This window comes from Lineus longissimus, chromosome 16 (assembly GCF_910592395.1).
Source record: "Lineus longissimus chromosome 16, tnLinLong1.2, whole genome shotgun sequence".
In the NCBI taxonomy this organism is placed as follows: domain Eukaryota; kingdom Metazoa; phylum Nemertea; class Pilidiophora; order Heteronemertea; family Lineidae; genus Lineus; species Lineus longissimus.
This window is the reverse complement of record NC_088323.1, coordinates 2954221-2972007: the sequence shown is the minus strand read 5'-3', so window position 1 is coordinate 2972007 and position 17787 is coordinate 2954221. Positions and strand designations below refer to the sequence as shown.

The 17787-nt window shown below is 43.1% G+C and overlaps 4 protein-coding genes across 4 annotated transcripts; 2 read left to right on the top strand and 2 right to left on the bottom strand.

Annotated features, from left to right (window-relative positions):
- Positions 1 to 239: 239 nt before the first annotated feature.
- LOC135500229 (aristaless-related homeobox protein-like) lies at positions 240 to 3426 on the bottom strand. The gene is made up of 5 exons (XM_064791531.1): positions 3183 to 3426; positions 2104 to 2247; positions 1596 to 1850; positions 1089 to 1328; positions 240 to 780 (listed from the first exon to the last, which is right to left on the bottom strand). The coding sequence occupies exons 1-5, from the start codon at positions 3364 to 3366 to the stop codon at positions 635 to 637; spliced, it is 969 nt and encodes a 322-aa protein (XP_064647601.1). The 5' UTR covers positions 3367 to 3426; the 3' UTR covers positions 240 to 634.
- A 3486-nt stretch (positions 3427 to 6912) lies between these two features.
- LOC135500228 (lanosterol 14-alpha demethylase-like) lies at positions 6913 to 11295 on the top strand. Its single transcript, XM_064791530.1, has 10 exons — positions 6913 to 7185; positions 7541 to 7642; positions 7820 to 7996; positions 8312 to 8438; positions 8609 to 8783; positions 8892 to 9008; positions 9488 to 9617; positions 9801 to 9962; positions 10193 to 10302; positions 10618 to 11295. Exons 1-10 carry the CDS (start codon positions 7033 to 7035, stop codon positions 10853 to 10855), a joined length of 1491 nt encoding a protein of 496 aa, XP_064647600.1. The 5' UTR covers positions 6913 to 7032; the 3' UTR covers positions 10856 to 11295.
- Positions 11296 to 11511: 216 nt separating this feature from the next.
- Positions 11512 to 13640, bottom strand: LOC135500230 (uncharacterized). Its single transcript, XM_064791533.1, has 5 exons — positions 13441 to 13640; positions 13011 to 13116; positions 12646 to 12752; positions 12256 to 12428; positions 11512 to 12039 (listed from the first exon to the last, which is right to left on the bottom strand). The coding sequence occupies exons 1-5, from the start codon at positions 13559 to 13561 to the stop codon at positions 11758 to 11760; spliced, it is 789 nt and encodes a 262-aa protein (XP_064647603.1). The 5' UTR covers positions 13562 to 13640; the 3' UTR covers positions 11512 to 11757.
- Positions 13641 to 15855: 2215 nt separating this feature from the next.
- Positions 15856 to 17592, top strand: LOC135500784 (inactive polypeptide N-acetylgalactosaminyltransferase-like protein 5). Its single transcript, XM_064792435.1, has one exon. The coding sequence runs from the start codon at positions 15922 to 15924 to the stop codon at positions 17590 to 17592; it is 1671 nt and encodes a 556-aa protein (XP_064648505.1). The 5' UTR covers positions 15856 to 15921.
- The last annotated feature ends 195 nt before the right edge of the window (positions 17593 to 17787 follow it).

Sequence of the window (17787 nt, the reverse complement as noted above, 5' to 3'; positions counted from 1 at the left end):
TTCCCGAGGTTTGTACAATATCAATACAATATCGATACAACCACAACGAAATGGGGATGCCAGCCAATCATAAGGTCGCTTTCATTTAGAGCTACCCAACGTGATTTACAACTACCCAAACAAGTAAATGAAACCAAAATTTACCGTACGAACATAAACAATTTATTCATACAATATCATGTAAACCATCACTAAATCCAATCAGACAGTTAAAGTCGTGAAGAAATTATAGGTGGCCATTGTTTCTGAGCTAAAATAAGTACAAATTAAAAAAAGGAAAATTAGTCCACACATGTACATCGCTGTAGGGCACTCGAGCTGCTGTTCTTCTTCTTAAAACTTTCTAAAATGATTAGGTCCTGGTTGTTCAAAACACCACCATAGAGGTTTCAATATGCTATTTACGTCGCGAGTAACATGAGAAGTTATAATGTTATACAAGCAAGGTTAACGGAACTTACATTGTATTCACACGGGTATGTCACGTGCAACTTCTTGCCAACATAAGGCTGAATGGAGTGGACCAGTGTGATAGAGGAGTAAGTGTTAGATTCTTCTGTGGAATCCTTATCCCATGGATATCTTGAAGAAGACCACTTTCTTTCCTTTACATAATATGACTCCGTCGCTGCTTTCATTCGGAGTGTGCAACACCAAGGTTTGCCGAGTGTTCTTTGGCCTTCATCCTCAGCGCAACAATGCTCGATTTTCTTATCTGGTCTCCGAGGTTGTCTTGGCTTGGGTGGCACGTCATGCCAGACGAAGTCTGTAGCGACATACCTGTAAAAATAGTGCGAATACAAAATCAAGAAAACATAAGAGTACAACTCGAAATGGTAACCTGGACACAAACTTGTCAGCGTTCCATTCCTGTATCGATGAGAATGCAGTACGTCGACGTTTGTATTCCGGACGCATGAAGTGGACCGACCTCGTCCTGTCGACCGTTAAGGAAAGACGATATGGACGACAAAATGGAGTGCATAGGAATCTGGTCGACGTGAGGCTTCAAAACTTCCGCCGGGCAGAACATGGGGCAGAACACATCCGGAATGGAAGGAGAGGGAAGTGAAGGCGCTGTAACTTACATGGTGGTTGACCGCACTTCCTTGGTTCGCACTTTCCAAGATTCATGTAAGGCGAAACTACAGATGTGGTTGTCAATGGCGACGGGAACGTCTGCGTCCAGTCCACGTGGTGGTTGCTATGGAGGTACATACTTGGCAAGGACATGCTTGTTATGGCAGCCATGCTTGGCAACGTGATGTTGGGACTTTGGGACGAGGCAGGTGGGTTAGTGGTATGTGATGTCGAAACGATCGGAGGTGCTGAAAAATACAAAAAAATATTGAAGATGCGACTTTGGACAGATCCAGTTGATATTGACTAAATAGGAAATTAATTCATGAAATTTAATGAAAAACAATTATGCCATCATCAATCTGCAAATAATGGCTGATCAGGGGCATTACATTGACGTTGCCAATACAAATCTTTTGAAACACAACCTAATCTAATTTCAGTACGTTTTGGTATCTACGCAATTGAAAGTTTTTAAGCGAACGTACAATGTAGCTAGTCGGCATTGTACTTACATCCTGACGGATCCCCCTCGTTTCCGGTTACGCCAGGTTGTTGTGATGCTTTCTGCATCTTCCGCCATTTCGCTCGTCTGTTTTGAAACCAGACTTGAACACGTGCTTCCGTCAAATCAATGCGCAGGGCCAACTCCTCACGGCAGAACACGTCTGGGTAATGCGTTTTCTGGAAAGCTTTTTCAAGCTCCTCAAGTTGGTAGCTGGTGAAAGTAGTCCGATAGCGACGCTGCTTTCCCCTTTTCATGTGATGGGCTGAAATAAACGAGTCAGATATATTCAAGCATTCAGGAATTTTTGGTAAGGGTTTACAAGCCTAAGTGGTTGGTCCCCCTATTATTCACTGAACAGGCCCCGCCACCTCTAGTTCATTGCGCCCTAGGAAACCGCGGCAAATGTAGATCAGACTTATCTCTATCTGGAGCAGCATGCATCATAGGTTTCTGCAGTTTAACACCCATGACACCGGACATAACTTAATTTGCGTTCTACACATACATGTACTTACTGGGGCTCTGTAGATCAGTGTACGTATTCGAACCCGTGCTCTGAGACGTATAGTGATGGCTAGTGTAGGACGGCTGAATCGTCTCAGGTAAGCTTGTGGGCGAGAGCCCATGCTTGTGACCAAGATGTAAGGGTGAGTCGTAGCCTGCAAGTGCAACGGAAGGAATGTTTTCTGTATACCATGGTGGTGGCTTGAATAGAAGGGGTGGCTTCCAGAAGCGTGACTGGGCTATAAGGGGCTATCGATCGTGTGACATTTTTTGGCGAGAGGATGCATGCTGTATACCTTTGTACTTTTATTTCTATGGGAATTCCTTCCACTTTCGTTAACATATACAAAAAACCAGGATCCATCCCCCACCCGACAAAAAATATATATTCTTCAACGCTTTTAAAAAGTAAAACAGCTGCTGATCTGATGACCGTTATCGCAGCTTGGTCAGTAGGCACAACTAGATGGATGGTACTGTATGCAAATCTGAGTCAAAGTTGGGACAACGTCACAACATGTCTACACGGGTCTACTAATACTGAACTCGGTCGGAGAGACAGCAGTTCATAAAATAACAGTTATATCTCAATCTTGTGGTCGTATTTTGTCCCCGTGTGACCGTCAAAGGATAATGTTGTTACCCAATGAATTGAAATAAACTTAATTAAACTTTGTCCACATGTAGTAAATGAGGATCGTGCTGATATTGTCGCCAACCCCATGTTAAAATAACATTAGCTTAGTTAGCATCATGAAAACGTCTTCATTGGTGGAACCGGGAAGGACACTCTTCGGTCTGACATTGACCAAGCTAAATTCGGAAAGGGCGTATGAAAAGTATTGCAACTGTGATCACTATTGAGTTAGCGCTTGCATTGATAATGATACTTTCAAATAAACAAAAATACAAGGATCTATACCCTGCCAATTCCACATACCATTCCCCGCCATCACGGCAATCTGAGACGTTGCTTCAACCAAATCCAATTTCCCTAATTCCCGCCACATGCTCGCCTGACCAATGTTAAATGAAATCAGAGTCGTAAACCAATCTCCTAATGAGCCAACAAGATAAAGAAATAACTCACCGATATATTTGTTCTGGTATGCGGGGTTTCCGTCCGTGGCTAAGTCCGGGGGGACCAGCAACCCATTCATGGTATACCCAGTGGGCAGGTGGCGCAGGGGCAGTTCCGACAGACTCCCAATCCCATGGTCGCGGTGGTGCGAATCACACTTTTTCCCATCGCCCATACAGGCACTTTTATCCATTGTTTTCGACGCTTTCACACTTTAATGCAATTTGCGCCGCTTTAACGCAAAGACGCTAATTTGGTGTCTTTTCTTTAAGAAGTGATACGGCTACAGACTAACAATTGGTCCAGACTCGATTAACAGTAAAGGATGGTACCATGATTTGATATAGAAAGCATAACAAACTTTTGCGGCTTCGCTTTTAATCATAGATATTTTCCACCAATGGGAAAGCGCCTTTATTTTGCGCCTGGGCCAATATTGACCTTCTCTCTTCTACAAATCTAATCAGTGCGGGACTGTTGTATGGCTTCCAACTTCTCGTCTGCCGGCAAAGTCAACCTCGTTCAGTACGGCGAATCCTATCAAATGTAATGCTTGGATACATTACACCAGGGCCGATGTTCGAGCTTTGATAGACTTCCACAACAATGACTATACGATAAATACGATGGCGTTTAGCGGGGATTTTCTACAATGCAAATGAAACCACACGCTGCACCCACATTGTTATTTTTCCACAGTCTGCCTCATTGCCCAAATATCCAAAGAAGTATGGTCGGCTTATATAACAACTTGGCTTCAAAAATCCATATTGCTTCTACCAGCGCAGTTCGGAGCCTGCAGGTTCCGAGTCCACAAATTGTCGCGAAAAAAAGATAGTTCGCGAAACTACAAAAGTGCTAATGCGCCTTTCAGATGATCAGTCATATAAGTAAATGGTTAATGTTTCATTGAACAACGCCCTATTAACCAAGTGAGCGCGGAAAAAGAAGGCAGGTTTACATGGGGACCGGTGTAACGTTTTTGAGAGTTTCCGATTCTGAACGTTTCTCCAATCCTCCTCGATAGGTGTCAATCGTGCACTGACACACCGTAAGAACAGGGGTGCCAGCACACACTGTAAGAACAGGAACGGGGGTGCCAGAAAGAGTTCTTCAGCCGTACAATGGCACCTTTCGGAGCACCCCAAGGTGCAGCTTTGGCACCCTATTCTGCGTTGGGTGCTATGGAATATAAGAGTTACTCTATCTTGTGGCGATCAGAGGGGTTTGAAAGTCAGTCGCAATATAAATCGCAAGTACACTCAAGCCGGAAATCATGGAGTCGTGAAAAGGACGCAGACATAATTTATAGCCTTATACGACATCGTACGTTAGTTTATTTCCAATTTTGAATTTCGAGTATTCAATAATGGTGTAATGCAAAAACGTGCTCAGGACAATAATTTTGCTATTGGTATGGTATAACGAATGGATGAAGACTAGCAATATAGAAGCAATATATACAACTTATCTAGTTCAAGGCACCATACAATATCAGGCCATTTCACTCGATACATACTTACTCTCGGAAACATGCGTAAGTAGAAGTCGTGACCACGTGTGACGGCCAATATGGCAGTGCAAAACAATTGGCAACGTCATCATGTTACTTCAGAGAAGAACCTCTATCGCTAGATTCGCCTACGAACGGTTCATCGAGGATTCTTACCTGACTTTCAAAGTCCTGTTGCCGCCTTTATTTCGTAGCAGTATAGTCCCCCCCCCCCCCCGCTCCAGAAATCCCACAACCGCATGATACACTCCAATCTTACTGTCACTCAAACGCAAAGTGGGAAGCCCAAAAATGCCGTCCTCCCGTCATGCACCGCGCCCAAGTTTCTTTTTGATCCGCTTGCATCCGTCGGTGGTCCGGGAAACCGTTCAAGTTCGCAGTTTCTAGGCAACCGCGCTATCGTCTGCGATTAAGAAGGATAAACCTTTGTCTCGTAAGAATGACAGCGTTCATCCGCTTAACTCTTATCTTGCTAGATGACGGTGATTTAATGGACAATTTGCTCAAATGTAACGCAAGACATATTGAAGCTTTATTGACTGGAACGAAAACTAGAAATATTACCATTAATGTTCATTTAATCAAATTATGTTTTACAGCAAAGCTAAGGGTGCCTGCTATTATCAGTTGGAAAGACCCCACCTCCAAGATATGAAGGAAAAAATTCAACCTTTTGGTCGCACAAATCGATTTTTTTCATCTTCTGGGGAATTTTATATGAAGTTTTTGATTTAAAACTACCCCCAGCCCCCTCCCCTAAGGAAATTGCAACGCGCACGCAGGACTTCCTTGTGGGTATCAGATTGAAGGGGGTTGGGGCATCTGGTCCTTCTGAATAATAGCAATAAATCGTACTATCCTAGTATGTACAAGGCAACCCCTATTGAAATCTTTTTCCATCGTACTTAATTATCACAGCACTTCATGGCAATTAACCGGATACAACATAAATATTTTGACCCAAAATCTGACAGCCATGGGGTCAATGTCATCTGTACATTCTCTGGCACTTGGCCAGAACGGGCATGTACGTGATGGGTATCGCAGGGACAGGGGTTGGGTGAAATCGGGGGGGGGGGGGGAGTTTTCCTGATCAGAGAACAAATGCAAGTGACTTGTCCATGGACACATCCATTAGGTGAATTGCATCCATTGTAGGCCTACCCATGACGGATAATGTATTGACCGTGCCAGCAGAACACATTCACAAGACAGGTACAATTAAGCGACTTGAACATCTGCCACACAGAACTCGCCCCAGTGCCGAAATAAAAAAATTCAGACACTGGAATTGATCAATTGCCGCCATCTTGGATGTTAGCACCCTGAGATTTAGGGTTTTGACAATCCTCCGTGTAAAATAAACTGTGTCGCCAGTTCAGACTGTAAATCATATTCAGGCCGAATGAGTGATACTTTCTCTCATAAAACGTTTTTTTTATTAATAAACTACAAAATATGATCTTTATAGATAAAATTTGACACTTGCTAGTGGATTTTAAGGTGATTGTATGGAGAATTACAAGTGCAGCGTAGGGCATCGCGGACTTTGTGGTGATGCGATAGCCTCACAGCAATAAGATAGCTTCTTTCCTGATCTACATCCGCGGTACTGCTTTTTTCAAGATGGTGGCGGCCACAATGTTCAAGAGGCATTGTAAGTAATGAAATCAGCGCCTCTAGTGTCAAGATTGCGGCCACACACACATAAACACATATGAGTTTGCCCAAGGCCACATACGACTGACACAAATCCGTGACAGATCGACAACTGGTGACTTGGCAATGGTCAGACTGCATCAATCCATGAGACACACATATCAGGAGAAAGGAGACCGTCAAGTGATCGACTTGTCCAATAGGTGTCTACTTGGCCAAGTGACTTACCCACGGCCATTGATTTGTTTATATTCCACGAACCGAGCACGTGTGCTCCCATGGGGAATCCTAACATATGGCTACAAACGTTATCCAATCAAAAGTGGGGTTTCCCAGACTTATCACTATGGTGCGCGATCCCTTCGCATAAAATCACGAATATAAAAGTTGTTTTAGACGCATTTTTATGACATAAACTTCCCATTTTCTTCGACATTACTAATCATTTGCTTCTTTTGTACTTGTAATGCCAATGAAAATTGAGATACATACGACACAAATTTCGAACTAAATGTATTTGAGTAAACATACGGGGAAATCCCTTGTGCAAACCGTCCATCAGAACAATTTCTCCACTTGATTTTTGGCATTTTGGACAGCAAATTCATCTGCTGTTTTCTCCAAAACAAAAGCTTGTCATCCCTCCGATTTAGCACCCATTGCTTTACTATATCATCAAGATCCGAAATGGCTATACTGGAACAAAGTGCAACGCTTTTCGGGAGTGCACTGGATCAAATAAGGACCAGCTCTTCTGCAACTCAAATTTTGGTCTCAACATTATTTTGTCTGATTGTTTCATATGCTTTCAAAAAGTTACTCTTCAGAAAGGAGGCTGAGGTAAGGGTATTTGCTAGAGCACGGTCACAGTATAGCTGTTATAACTTTACTATAAAGTATGGCCCAGCATGCTAAGTCAGTCCTGTGCTGGGACTGTGTCGAGTAGAGACTGCTCTCTGTTCTGTTGAATCAAAAACTGACTCGGACTGAGCATGAAGACTGAGCCTGAGCATGTGAATGAATGACCCCTCACAGACAAAGGCCTGCTACCCGTGTGAGTTTCGGGGGTCTGGTCGTCCCGGGTGGACCTTATGACCAAAACCGACCTATTAAATATTTGAGATGTGAACTGATTCGGCCGAATTGGAGAGCTGTGCATTGCCGTGTTGGTCAATTGAACCATTTTTTGTTTCAGGAAAATTTGCCTCCAGTCATTCCACACACCATTCCATTCCTTGGACATGCCATCACATTTGGAATGGCACCAATAGACTTCTTAATGGAAGCGAAGAAAAAGGTATATGTCTTGATCATCTTTGTCATCCTTGAACCGAAAGATATCACAACAACCCTTTTCTTTGCTGAGAGAATCTGCTCAGAAACTTACACTAATCCTGACAAGTCTACTCAAGACAGAAATAAAATGTTTTGGCCTCCTGTCTGGACTGCATAGTTGAAAATGTTTTTTTTCCAGTATGGTCCCGTATTCAGCTTCACAATGGTCGGCAAGACATTCACCTATCTGATTGGCTCAGAGTCCAGCGCCCTCTTCTTCAACAGCAGGAACGAGAATCTAAATGCAGAGGAGGTCTACAGTCGTCTTACGACTCCCGTGTTTGGAAAAGGAGTGGCGTATGACTGTCCCAATGCAGTAAGTTATTGCGCACAGGACCACAAACTAAAAGCATTATAGCAACGGAAAATCTTCATTTTTGTCATATGCATGCCAAAACAAGAAAAAAACAATATCTTCAGACTGTATGAAACTTGTTTGCTGATCATGAACTCTTGGACTTGTGTTTATCCTCTCCAATCCAAGTCTACATTCCCCATTGGCACTAAAAACTGCTGTATCCATTCAAAAAATACAGGTTGGTAGGTCCACAGTCTCAAGGGTGTTCTTGAATAGGGAGTGCCTGCGTGCAACGGTTTGTGATTGTAAATACTGTCTTTCCTTTTATTTCAGGTATTCTTAGAGCAGAAAAAAATGTTTAAGACAGGTCTAAATATAGCAAGGTTCAGAGATCACATACCGATGATAGAAGAGGAGACGATAGAATACTTCAAGAGATGGGGGGATGAGGGTCAGGCTAGTATGTATCAGATTTTTCATGATATCATAGCTTTTGGCAGGATTCACCCTGGTTGATACCCCACCAGATTTGCCTTATCTGTGTTTATGGTCAACCAATTTAACCGCCTTGTTTGATGTTGTTTTTCAGCATTGTTGAATTTGTCTCCAATCATTGTTCTCCTCCTTCAGATCTATTTGAGGCTGTCTCAGAGTTGATTATCCTGACTGCCAGTAGATGTCTCCATGGGAAAGAAGTGCGTTCTATTCTCGATGAGAAGGTTGCCCAGCTCTACGCAGATCTTGATGGTGGTTTCACTCCTCTTGCCTGGCTGTTACCTGGATGGTTACCTCTGCCCAGTTTTAGGTAAATATGATTTGCTCTCTTCTGTAGGCCTCGATTTAAAAAGGTATTAGGGCAGCACATCTTTGAGGAATGTCCTTTGGTTACCAACTATTTGCTTCTTTACTCCAGAAAACGTGATGCAGCCAATCGGGAAATTAAACGTATATTTTACGGGGCGATCAAGAAGAGACGAGCAGGGGAACCACAGGATGATATGTTACAAACATTAGTTGACTCAAAATACAAGTAGGTTCTTATTTATGAATATTTTGACTCCAATTTTGTCCTCATTTGGCTTTGAGCTCGAAGCAAGTTACACACCGTGTTATATGATTTATGCTGACGGGAACACAGTGCCCATGTAAAAGAGTGGATGACATCATTTCCACAACAGACAACATGTCATGGTGGTCACCTTATGTAATCACCTGATTTGGAGAGGTCAGAGTCCAGACAATTGACCCATCTGCCTGTCAGTGTGTATTCAGTGTATGCCCATTACAAAAACACTTGCATACTTTAACCCCCTTATATTGAAACAACTTGACCAGTGAAATATCTAATAAACTTTAAATTGTTTAGAACTGTTTATAAATAGTGTACATGTAATGGGAGATTTTCAGCACAATGCCTGGACTGCAGCCTAAAAGTTTTTCTAAAGATATAATGCAAAATGTCTGTAATCTCACTTCTACTCCTTAATCTTGTTCCAACAATTTTCGTAGGAGTGGTCGTAACCTCACTGATGACGAAATAGCTGGAATGATGATAGGTCTCCTCTTGGCGGGCCAGCACACCTCATCAACAACAAGTGCGTGGTTGGGATTTTACTTGGCAAAAAATAAGCACATTCAGGTAAGATAATATGATTAGAGAGCCATAGAAAATGTAGGTTTTATTGTTATCGGAAATTCATTTCCCACTCTAGTACGGCAAGGCGATTCGCCGATTGGGTGCCGTGCACGTGGTCTGTGATGGAAGTGTTTAAAAAGATTAGTTCTGCTATTGGTTTAAAGATGTTCGAATAAATCTTTCCAGGAAGAATGTTACGAAGAACAGAAACACAAGTGTGGAGAGGACTTGCCCCCTCTCGAGTATGGCACCCTGAAAGAGTGCACCCTCCTTGAGCGCTGCATGAAGGAGACACTGCGCCTCCGTCCACCAATCATGACCATGATGAGAATGTGCAAGACGCCTCAGGTGAGAAGATTCATGTAGCGTCTGGTTCTCTTTGACCAGTGGTGACATCTTTTGCATAGTGTGCTGCACAAAAATCATCCTTTGGAATTCCAATTTTGTCGAGATCTACTGGAAGCCCTGATCCAGTTAGTTTGCCGTACCAGGTGCAAAGTCTATCAAAATCCCAGACTGTAAATTGGCTGCAGGATTCAATACAATGAGGTGAAATATTTTCTGTTTCTTGTTTTCAGAAAGTTGGCGGCTACACAATCCCAGAAGGGCATCAGATTTGTGTGTCACCCACTGTAAATCAGAAACTGGAGGAGATATGGCCCAAGAATGTTGAATGGGACCCTGACAGGTTAGTATCTTTCCTTTTGTTTTTGCTGGTCCCGCACACTCGTGTGGCAGCTGAGAGAAAGTCCCTTCCTCCGGGGTCTCCAGTTTCCTCTTAATTTACTCTGCGAATCGCCCAGTATTGTTCTCAACTGAATAAAGATTTTTCAAGCTTGATGTCAGTTACACTATCGAGAACGAAAGACTTGGGTGTGTTATTTTTCTAGCCCTGCGAGAGCCACTGCCAGTTCCTGGGTACAGGGAAAAGACTGCAGTATATATAAATGTGATAGTAAACTTTTGTTAAGTTTGTCTCTCAAATTGCAGTCGTTCGTTTCAGGTTCTTGGAAGAGGAAGTCTCGAACAGCGAGAAGTTTGCATACATCCCATTTGGCGCTGGGCGACACCGCTGCATTGGAGAGTCCTTCGCATACGTGCAAGTCAAAGCTATATGGTCAATACTGTTGAGGACGTACGAATTAGATTTGGTCGATGGATATTTCCCGACGATAAACTATACAACGATGATTCACACTCCAGTCAATCCCATCATTAAGTACAAGAAGAGAGTGCACTAAACCTTTAAGGACTTGCGCTATTTTGAGAGATTTCAAAACGAATGATGCTCAAAATCAAACTTCATCATGGCAGGAATTGTCATGTCGATAGGTCCTTATAGAGGGTGTTTTGCTAACGAGGTCTGCTACAACATATTTGGCTCTTCTTGTTTTGCATGAGGAAGTACATCCTGTAACTTTTTTTGTTCAAGTTCGTACATGTACGAGTTCAACTTAAACATAAAGGAAAAAGAGACAGCATATATGTGTCATTAAAGAATAGTGGGTTTACTTTATGATGATAACGTATATGGACGTGTGTCACTTTATGATAAATTGGCACTCGAAGTTTTTGCTGTGGATAATCCACGAGTCATGCCAATCAAAGAATGTGATTTTTACTGATTTTATGAAATTTTTGTGAAAGTATTATATCGTTTATGAATAAATTCTATGAATGGATATATACTTTCTTGTTACTGAGTGATCAGTAAGAAGCGGTGGTTGCCTACGGCTTAGGCTATCTCGCCTCCCAGTATTTACCAGCCAACATATTTCTATTCCATAGCCACATGTAAGGTTTTGTCAAGGTACCCGTGGTTGACGCGACAGTTTTCAAATCTTCAAATTGCAAACAGAGACATCACCCTGCAATGAATGCCAACACAAGAATTCTCATAGACGTATACTATATTTTAATCAAAATAAATTTCATATGAAATCACACTGTATCCTTACAAATAATACACATACATTCTCACCAGTAAACGACTGTACAAATTTTACATGAGGATATTTAAGTGTTCAGTGCCCGCTGACAAGCAATTTAAATTGCTGCTTCTTGCATTTTACATCGCATGCAACGACAACGATTGATAATGCACTTTGGGATCGGCAAATTATGATTTAATAACTTGTAACGTTTATAGCCATCCAATAAATGGAATAAGGCTTGGCGTCCTTCGCTTGTAAGCAATGTAGCCAGGGTCGGTTCCCCATCGTCGTTTGGCTGATGCCTCCAACAGGGGAACCCCGCTGACATTGTTTAGTAAGAATGCCACCGCCACTGGTGACAGAACACTGAGGTATTCGTATTTTGAGAACGTGCTTGATGCCGAGATGTAAAGACCAAACCACAGGAGAATCTCTCCGAAGTAGTTAGGATGGCGACTGATACTCCATAGGCCATTTTGGATGAATTTACCCTGGAAAAAAGAGCAGATTTTGTAAAAGGGTAAATGTGCAGCCACAGGGACGAGGTTTGTGAAAGGGTTAGGCAATGAATCGTAATCGCATTCGTACATGTCTCAAATGTAGGACAAGACTGTCCCTTGAGAAGCAAAATGTCAGAAGTGGCACTGGAAATGAACAAGTCAGATGCAAAAGGTACTAAAGCTACTCCAGGTGTGATGGAGACATACCTCATTATCCGGGTTATTCCTGAATGCTGACTTCTGATAATCAGCGATGACTTCTATTAGAAATCCAATCAACCACATTGACCATCCAGTGTAATCTCGGAGTCCAACAGGTGTGTCCCTTTTCTTGCTGTGCATGATCAGAGTAGGTAGAAGCGTGACGAAAATCCAAACACCTGAAATCAAAAAAGGAAATAAGGTTGAACTGATGTGACTAATCGTGGCTGTGACAGTGTCTCTGATATGACAACTACTGTGATTGTGACTATGTCTCTATTATGACTTCTCTCTGGTATTACCACCTAATCACTGCTGTGACAGTGTCTCACTCTTAGACTCTCAGCAAATTAATCATGATAGGGTCTCCAACAAAATTTTAGGCAAGGGGCCCACCTTGTATAGTCCAGAACATGAAGAATTTGCCAGGATTATCACGGACTCCATTGAACCTTCTGTCTTTGCCTTCTTTCAGTATCCTTGTGAATAGGTATGCACCAAGTCTGCAAAAAAGCAACTGAAAGTTAGGACATAACAAATGATGCAAAGAGGAGTGACCAAAAAGTTGGTAACCCACATTTGAAACAGGTTTTTAATTGCACTTATCAGGTAACAAAGTAAAAAGTTTTGCTGCCAAAGACGTCATCCACTGATGGTCTAATGAACAGTGAAACTGCCACCAGCAATGCATTATATGCTCCATGACAGAGAGGTTAGAATGATCTCCTAGTTCAGTCTTTAAGAAACAGAGGACAACATACCTAAATGCCCATACCATGACCATATCAGACTGGATGGACTGCCTTGGAAAGCGTGTCCCACCCCATTGTAGTGCCTGGTATGCCAAGAGAAGGAAGGTGCCGGAGCCTGGAAACATAATATTACAGTTTATATTTTCAGTTACACTCTGGATGCAGTGGACGGCCTCGTCCCTCACCCTCTGGCTCTGCTTAGAATTAACTGGGGGGGGGGACTACGATGTCAGGTGACTTATGAAGAAATAGACTACCCCGGGAGTCTTGATATTTAGTTTGCCCATCGGACGTTTCTGCAACAGTGACAAAAAAGACAATGTACACACCTGAACAATTATTTAATGAACAGCTCGGACTAATTTTGCAGCGGATTAAATTTCCCTTAACACCAATACACATGAGTCACTACTCCCCATGGCCCACCACAAAATCTTACCTGCTAAATCATAGAATTTCTCAGTTTTTAGTGCAGCAGCAACGACCCAAAGCACCCACTGGATGCCAAAATCAACTGCAGCAGTCCTCACAAGCAAATTCCCCATTGCCCTCGCCCACATTTGCCAGAAATCAAAATGTATTTCTGCAAGATTTCACTGGTGTGAATGCGATTGGTTATATATGAGGAACACTTCGCTTCGACAGATCAATCTTGACACTAGAGGCGCTGATTTCTTTCCCTGGGCGAGGTACTAGTAGAGCTATCTACAGGACATCTCTGTAACTAAAAGTTATTATATGGGTCATTATATAGGTCACCTCATCCTGTGTTTAACCCCATTCGGTGTGGTCCCCTTGCAAACAGGGCCTACAACACGCCTTCTCCTGACGCAGTAAGTATGTATCGAGTGAAACGGCCTGATTCTCAGGAGGATTTTAGATTACATTTATTTGAAAAAAAGGATGCCCCTTCCGTAGGCTTTGTTACTTTTAAAGGGGGACTATGGCCTGGACAGGAGTAGCATGGTTCAAGTGGCCATCTTCAGGTGACTAATAATGCACAGTAACTTGAGTAAGGGCAATGAGTCATGTTAGATTTAGCACTAAATGTATTTATTGTACAAGCGTGAATAGTTTTGACATTATATTATGTGACTCTGTGAGACATGGAGATGGGAGAGGCCCCATTGCCCCATTGGCGACTTTGGCTGAAAGGGTGGATGTCGTCCTGGGTGCCGACACATTGTACCCAGGTTCGAGATCGACTGGACAATAAGCACCCTGGGTGCCATTACACTAGACAAACAGCACCCAGCTTCTTTTTGCCTGGCTTACGGATCTCAGGGACGACGTTTCTTGCAATCTCGTTTTATCTCGCGCCGTGGTACTTGCGGCATTAGCAGTGCTCGAAATAAAAAGGACAGATAAACAGAAAAAACGCGTTTAGGCCTATAGGTCATTTCGGATATATCCCTACTACATGTATATACCTTTTCTGAATAAATCATCCGAAATGTGCTTTCAAAGACCTTTAGGCCTAAACGCGTTTTTTTCTGTTTATCTGTTCTTTTTATGTGCATGAACTCCAGGACAAAGGGACAAATATTATATAAGATTGTGATGTCCTGTAGTTAGACATCATATGACCTTGAGCCCCGTTAGGTCACGTGGAAGCTTAGATTGAGACCAACGCCAAACAGAAATAATAGTCAACAGAAGTTGAGCAACATTACTTGAATTGATAAAAATATACCATAGTCCTTCACTTCAACAAATACTCAGTGTTCTTGTATGCGGCCCAGAATCTTGGACCATGAACACCGAGAAACGGATCAACGCATTTTTGAACTGAACTGCTACAGGAGACTAGGCTACTCAACATCCACTACATCCCACACCACCAACATCCAAGTAGGAGAACGTATCACCAAGTACATCGGGCGTCACGACAGCCTCTTAACTGTTGGTTCGGTCATGACGGCACCTAGTCAGTTTACTGTAAATATACGGTGCTGTCGCGGCGAGGACAGAATGGGAACACGACAGCAACCAATCCGCGCACCCGCCATAGATTAGTGAGGTTTCGCAACCACCCGGTTAGGCCCTACGACGACGTTTATCTGTTGTTCGGGTGAACTCACACAATAGATAAACGTCGTCGTAGGGCCTAACCGGGCGGTTGCGAAACCTCACTAATCTCTCCACATTTGACGTCGTCCGAATAGTGTACTCATCAAAAATCACGAAAATATGTAAACCATAGCCCTAGAGGCAAACCAGATTTTAACCTTTGTAAGAAGAAATATCCAAGAAGCCACATACTTGTTTATTTAATGAAAAAGCGTTGAAAGGTGTCGTAACTAGGGCGATGAATATATGCAATTGTACATTAACCGTTGCCAAGAAGAAAACACTGAGGTGGTTCGGCCATGTCACGAGAGCCAAGGGAACACTAGCAAATACCATCTTGCAGGGCATAGTGGTGAGTAGCCGCCGACGCGGCTGTCCAAAGAGAATTTGGATGGATGACATGACGCACTGGACTGGAAGAAAGACCAGTGACCTGATCCGCCTCGCTGCAAGGACAGAACCGTGTGGTGTCGCATCGTTAACAGCTTCGGGTCGCCAAAATAGCCGCACAGCTGCCGGAAATGATGATGATGATGAATCGGTTTATTGCGCTGCGGAGCGGCCACAGTTTGCGACTTTGTGTTTCACACTTTATCCGCAATGCCATGACAAACAATAAACAACGCCGGTCGAAAGGTCGAACAAAACGCTAGTGGCATGATCTCTCTCTCTCTCTGTTGAAACTTTCAATAATCGACAGAGTTACGGTGAGATTCCTCGGCGTATTGGTCTTGGAGTACTATCAACTGGAGTCCGTGATATTCCCCAAGAAATTTTTAGGAATACTCTGGAAAAGGACTTCAATGGTCAATTGGATACAAGTTTCACTTTGAGCGCGGACGTTTATACTATGCAGATATCGCAGTATACAAACACGGGGAGGCGTCCATCATTAGGAAGGGAAATGTCGCACGTCACGAGGTGCTATCTGGGCCGGTTAGTTTTGGTAATCTGCATATTGGCCACGTGGTTGACGACAGGCGTGTTGCTTTCGAAGAAGTACACTACTAGATATTCAGGAGGAAGCGACGTCTCAATCAATGCCGCTTCCGAGTTCGATTTATTGATGCTTGCGGAAGAAAAGGGTACTTTTGACAATATTATTCTAGAATTGCGAGAATTCAGCCAAAGGATAAATGTTACAAAAACGGTCAAACCGGAACCGGACGTAAATGTTGTAGAACTACGCCCCCTAGCGTGCCGCATGCGAAATTTCGGCACCCAACCACCTCACACGAGTCTGATTTTAGATATGCACGGACTATATTACACGGCTATTGAGGAGTATTTACTAAATATTCTGGCAGCTACGTCAATGGTTGTGATAAAGGAAGTATTTGTGATACACGGAGGTTTAAATCTGGAATATCTCCGAAAAGATCATCGATTCAAAGAATTCCAAGCTCTGAACTTTGTCGACCAAATCAAGGTAAAACAATTGCACACCAACAGCAGTGTCTTGCACGCAAAAATTAAAGCTGCCAAGATGGCGTTTGGTTCGGTTTTGGTTTTCGCCGATGGCAATGTCATGTGGACAAATGGTTGGTTGCAGCCCCTTTTAGTCGAACTGGAGAAGGATCCAAAGACGGTGGCGTCACCTTTGTTTTTTCCGTATGATGAAAACATCAAGGGTGGAATTCCCGTCCCCAGGTACGGAACTGGTGTGTCATGGGGATTGTCGACGGTGCTAATTGAGCAGGTGCCGCAATCCTGGGACACAAATGGTTTGTTGCCACTGAGATCACCCGCTCTTCGAGGCCATGTTTTTGCGGTGAAAAAACTATTTTTCAAATCTTTGGAGTATTTTGAAGACCAGCTCGACGACGGTGGAGGTGAAAATGTGGATTTATCTTTCAAGACATGGCTATGTGGGGGTGATATCAAAATTGTTCCGTGCTCCAGAATCGGTATTCATTTTTTTTATGATCCCCAGAAAATCACGAACAAAAACAATATCTACGTCCTATCGGAATTATGGCTGGACTGGTACAAGAAAATTGTCATTACGAATACTGAAATTCCGCCACCGGTCCAATCGAAAATGTACCGGGTTATAGAGAAACGGAATACTTATAAACACATGAAATGCAAATCATTTTATTGGTATAGCGAGAGTGTCCCGATGAGCATTGCGCTGCCTCACGCCTCTGCCATTCACTACGGCCATCTTGTCGGCAAATCCGGGAAATGCGCCACGCTCGGTCCGCAGAGGCGAATCCTTCTGGCGCAGTGTTTGCCCGGAATTCACAAGCCTTACATGTTGTTCCAGTTGCTTGCTGACGGGCGCCTCATAACTCTTGGACTTTTTCTCCACACCGATAAGGACAGAAACGTGGTGCAACAGGCGTATGATGACACGTCGCCGCCTGCGCTCTGGGTCATGACGTCAGATGGACAACTCCTCGTAGAAGTGGACAAAAATCACCACGTGTGTGCCACTGAGACTGGGGGGAGGATGAAGGTCGAAAAGTGTGTAGCAATGAAGTCGGATCAAGTGTGGAAGTTAGAAATTCTGAACTAACTACATGTAGACATGAATAATTTATTATTTCTTCATAACTTTTGTAAAATTGCCCTTAGTCTGCTAGTCCTTTAAATTATATCTGAGAATAAAAGAGGCAGGTCGTCGCACTATCATCATGATGCGCTTGTAGTTATTTTTACTGTTAGCTCACATAAAATGAATACCTGAAGTCATATGATGTCATCAGGCCCG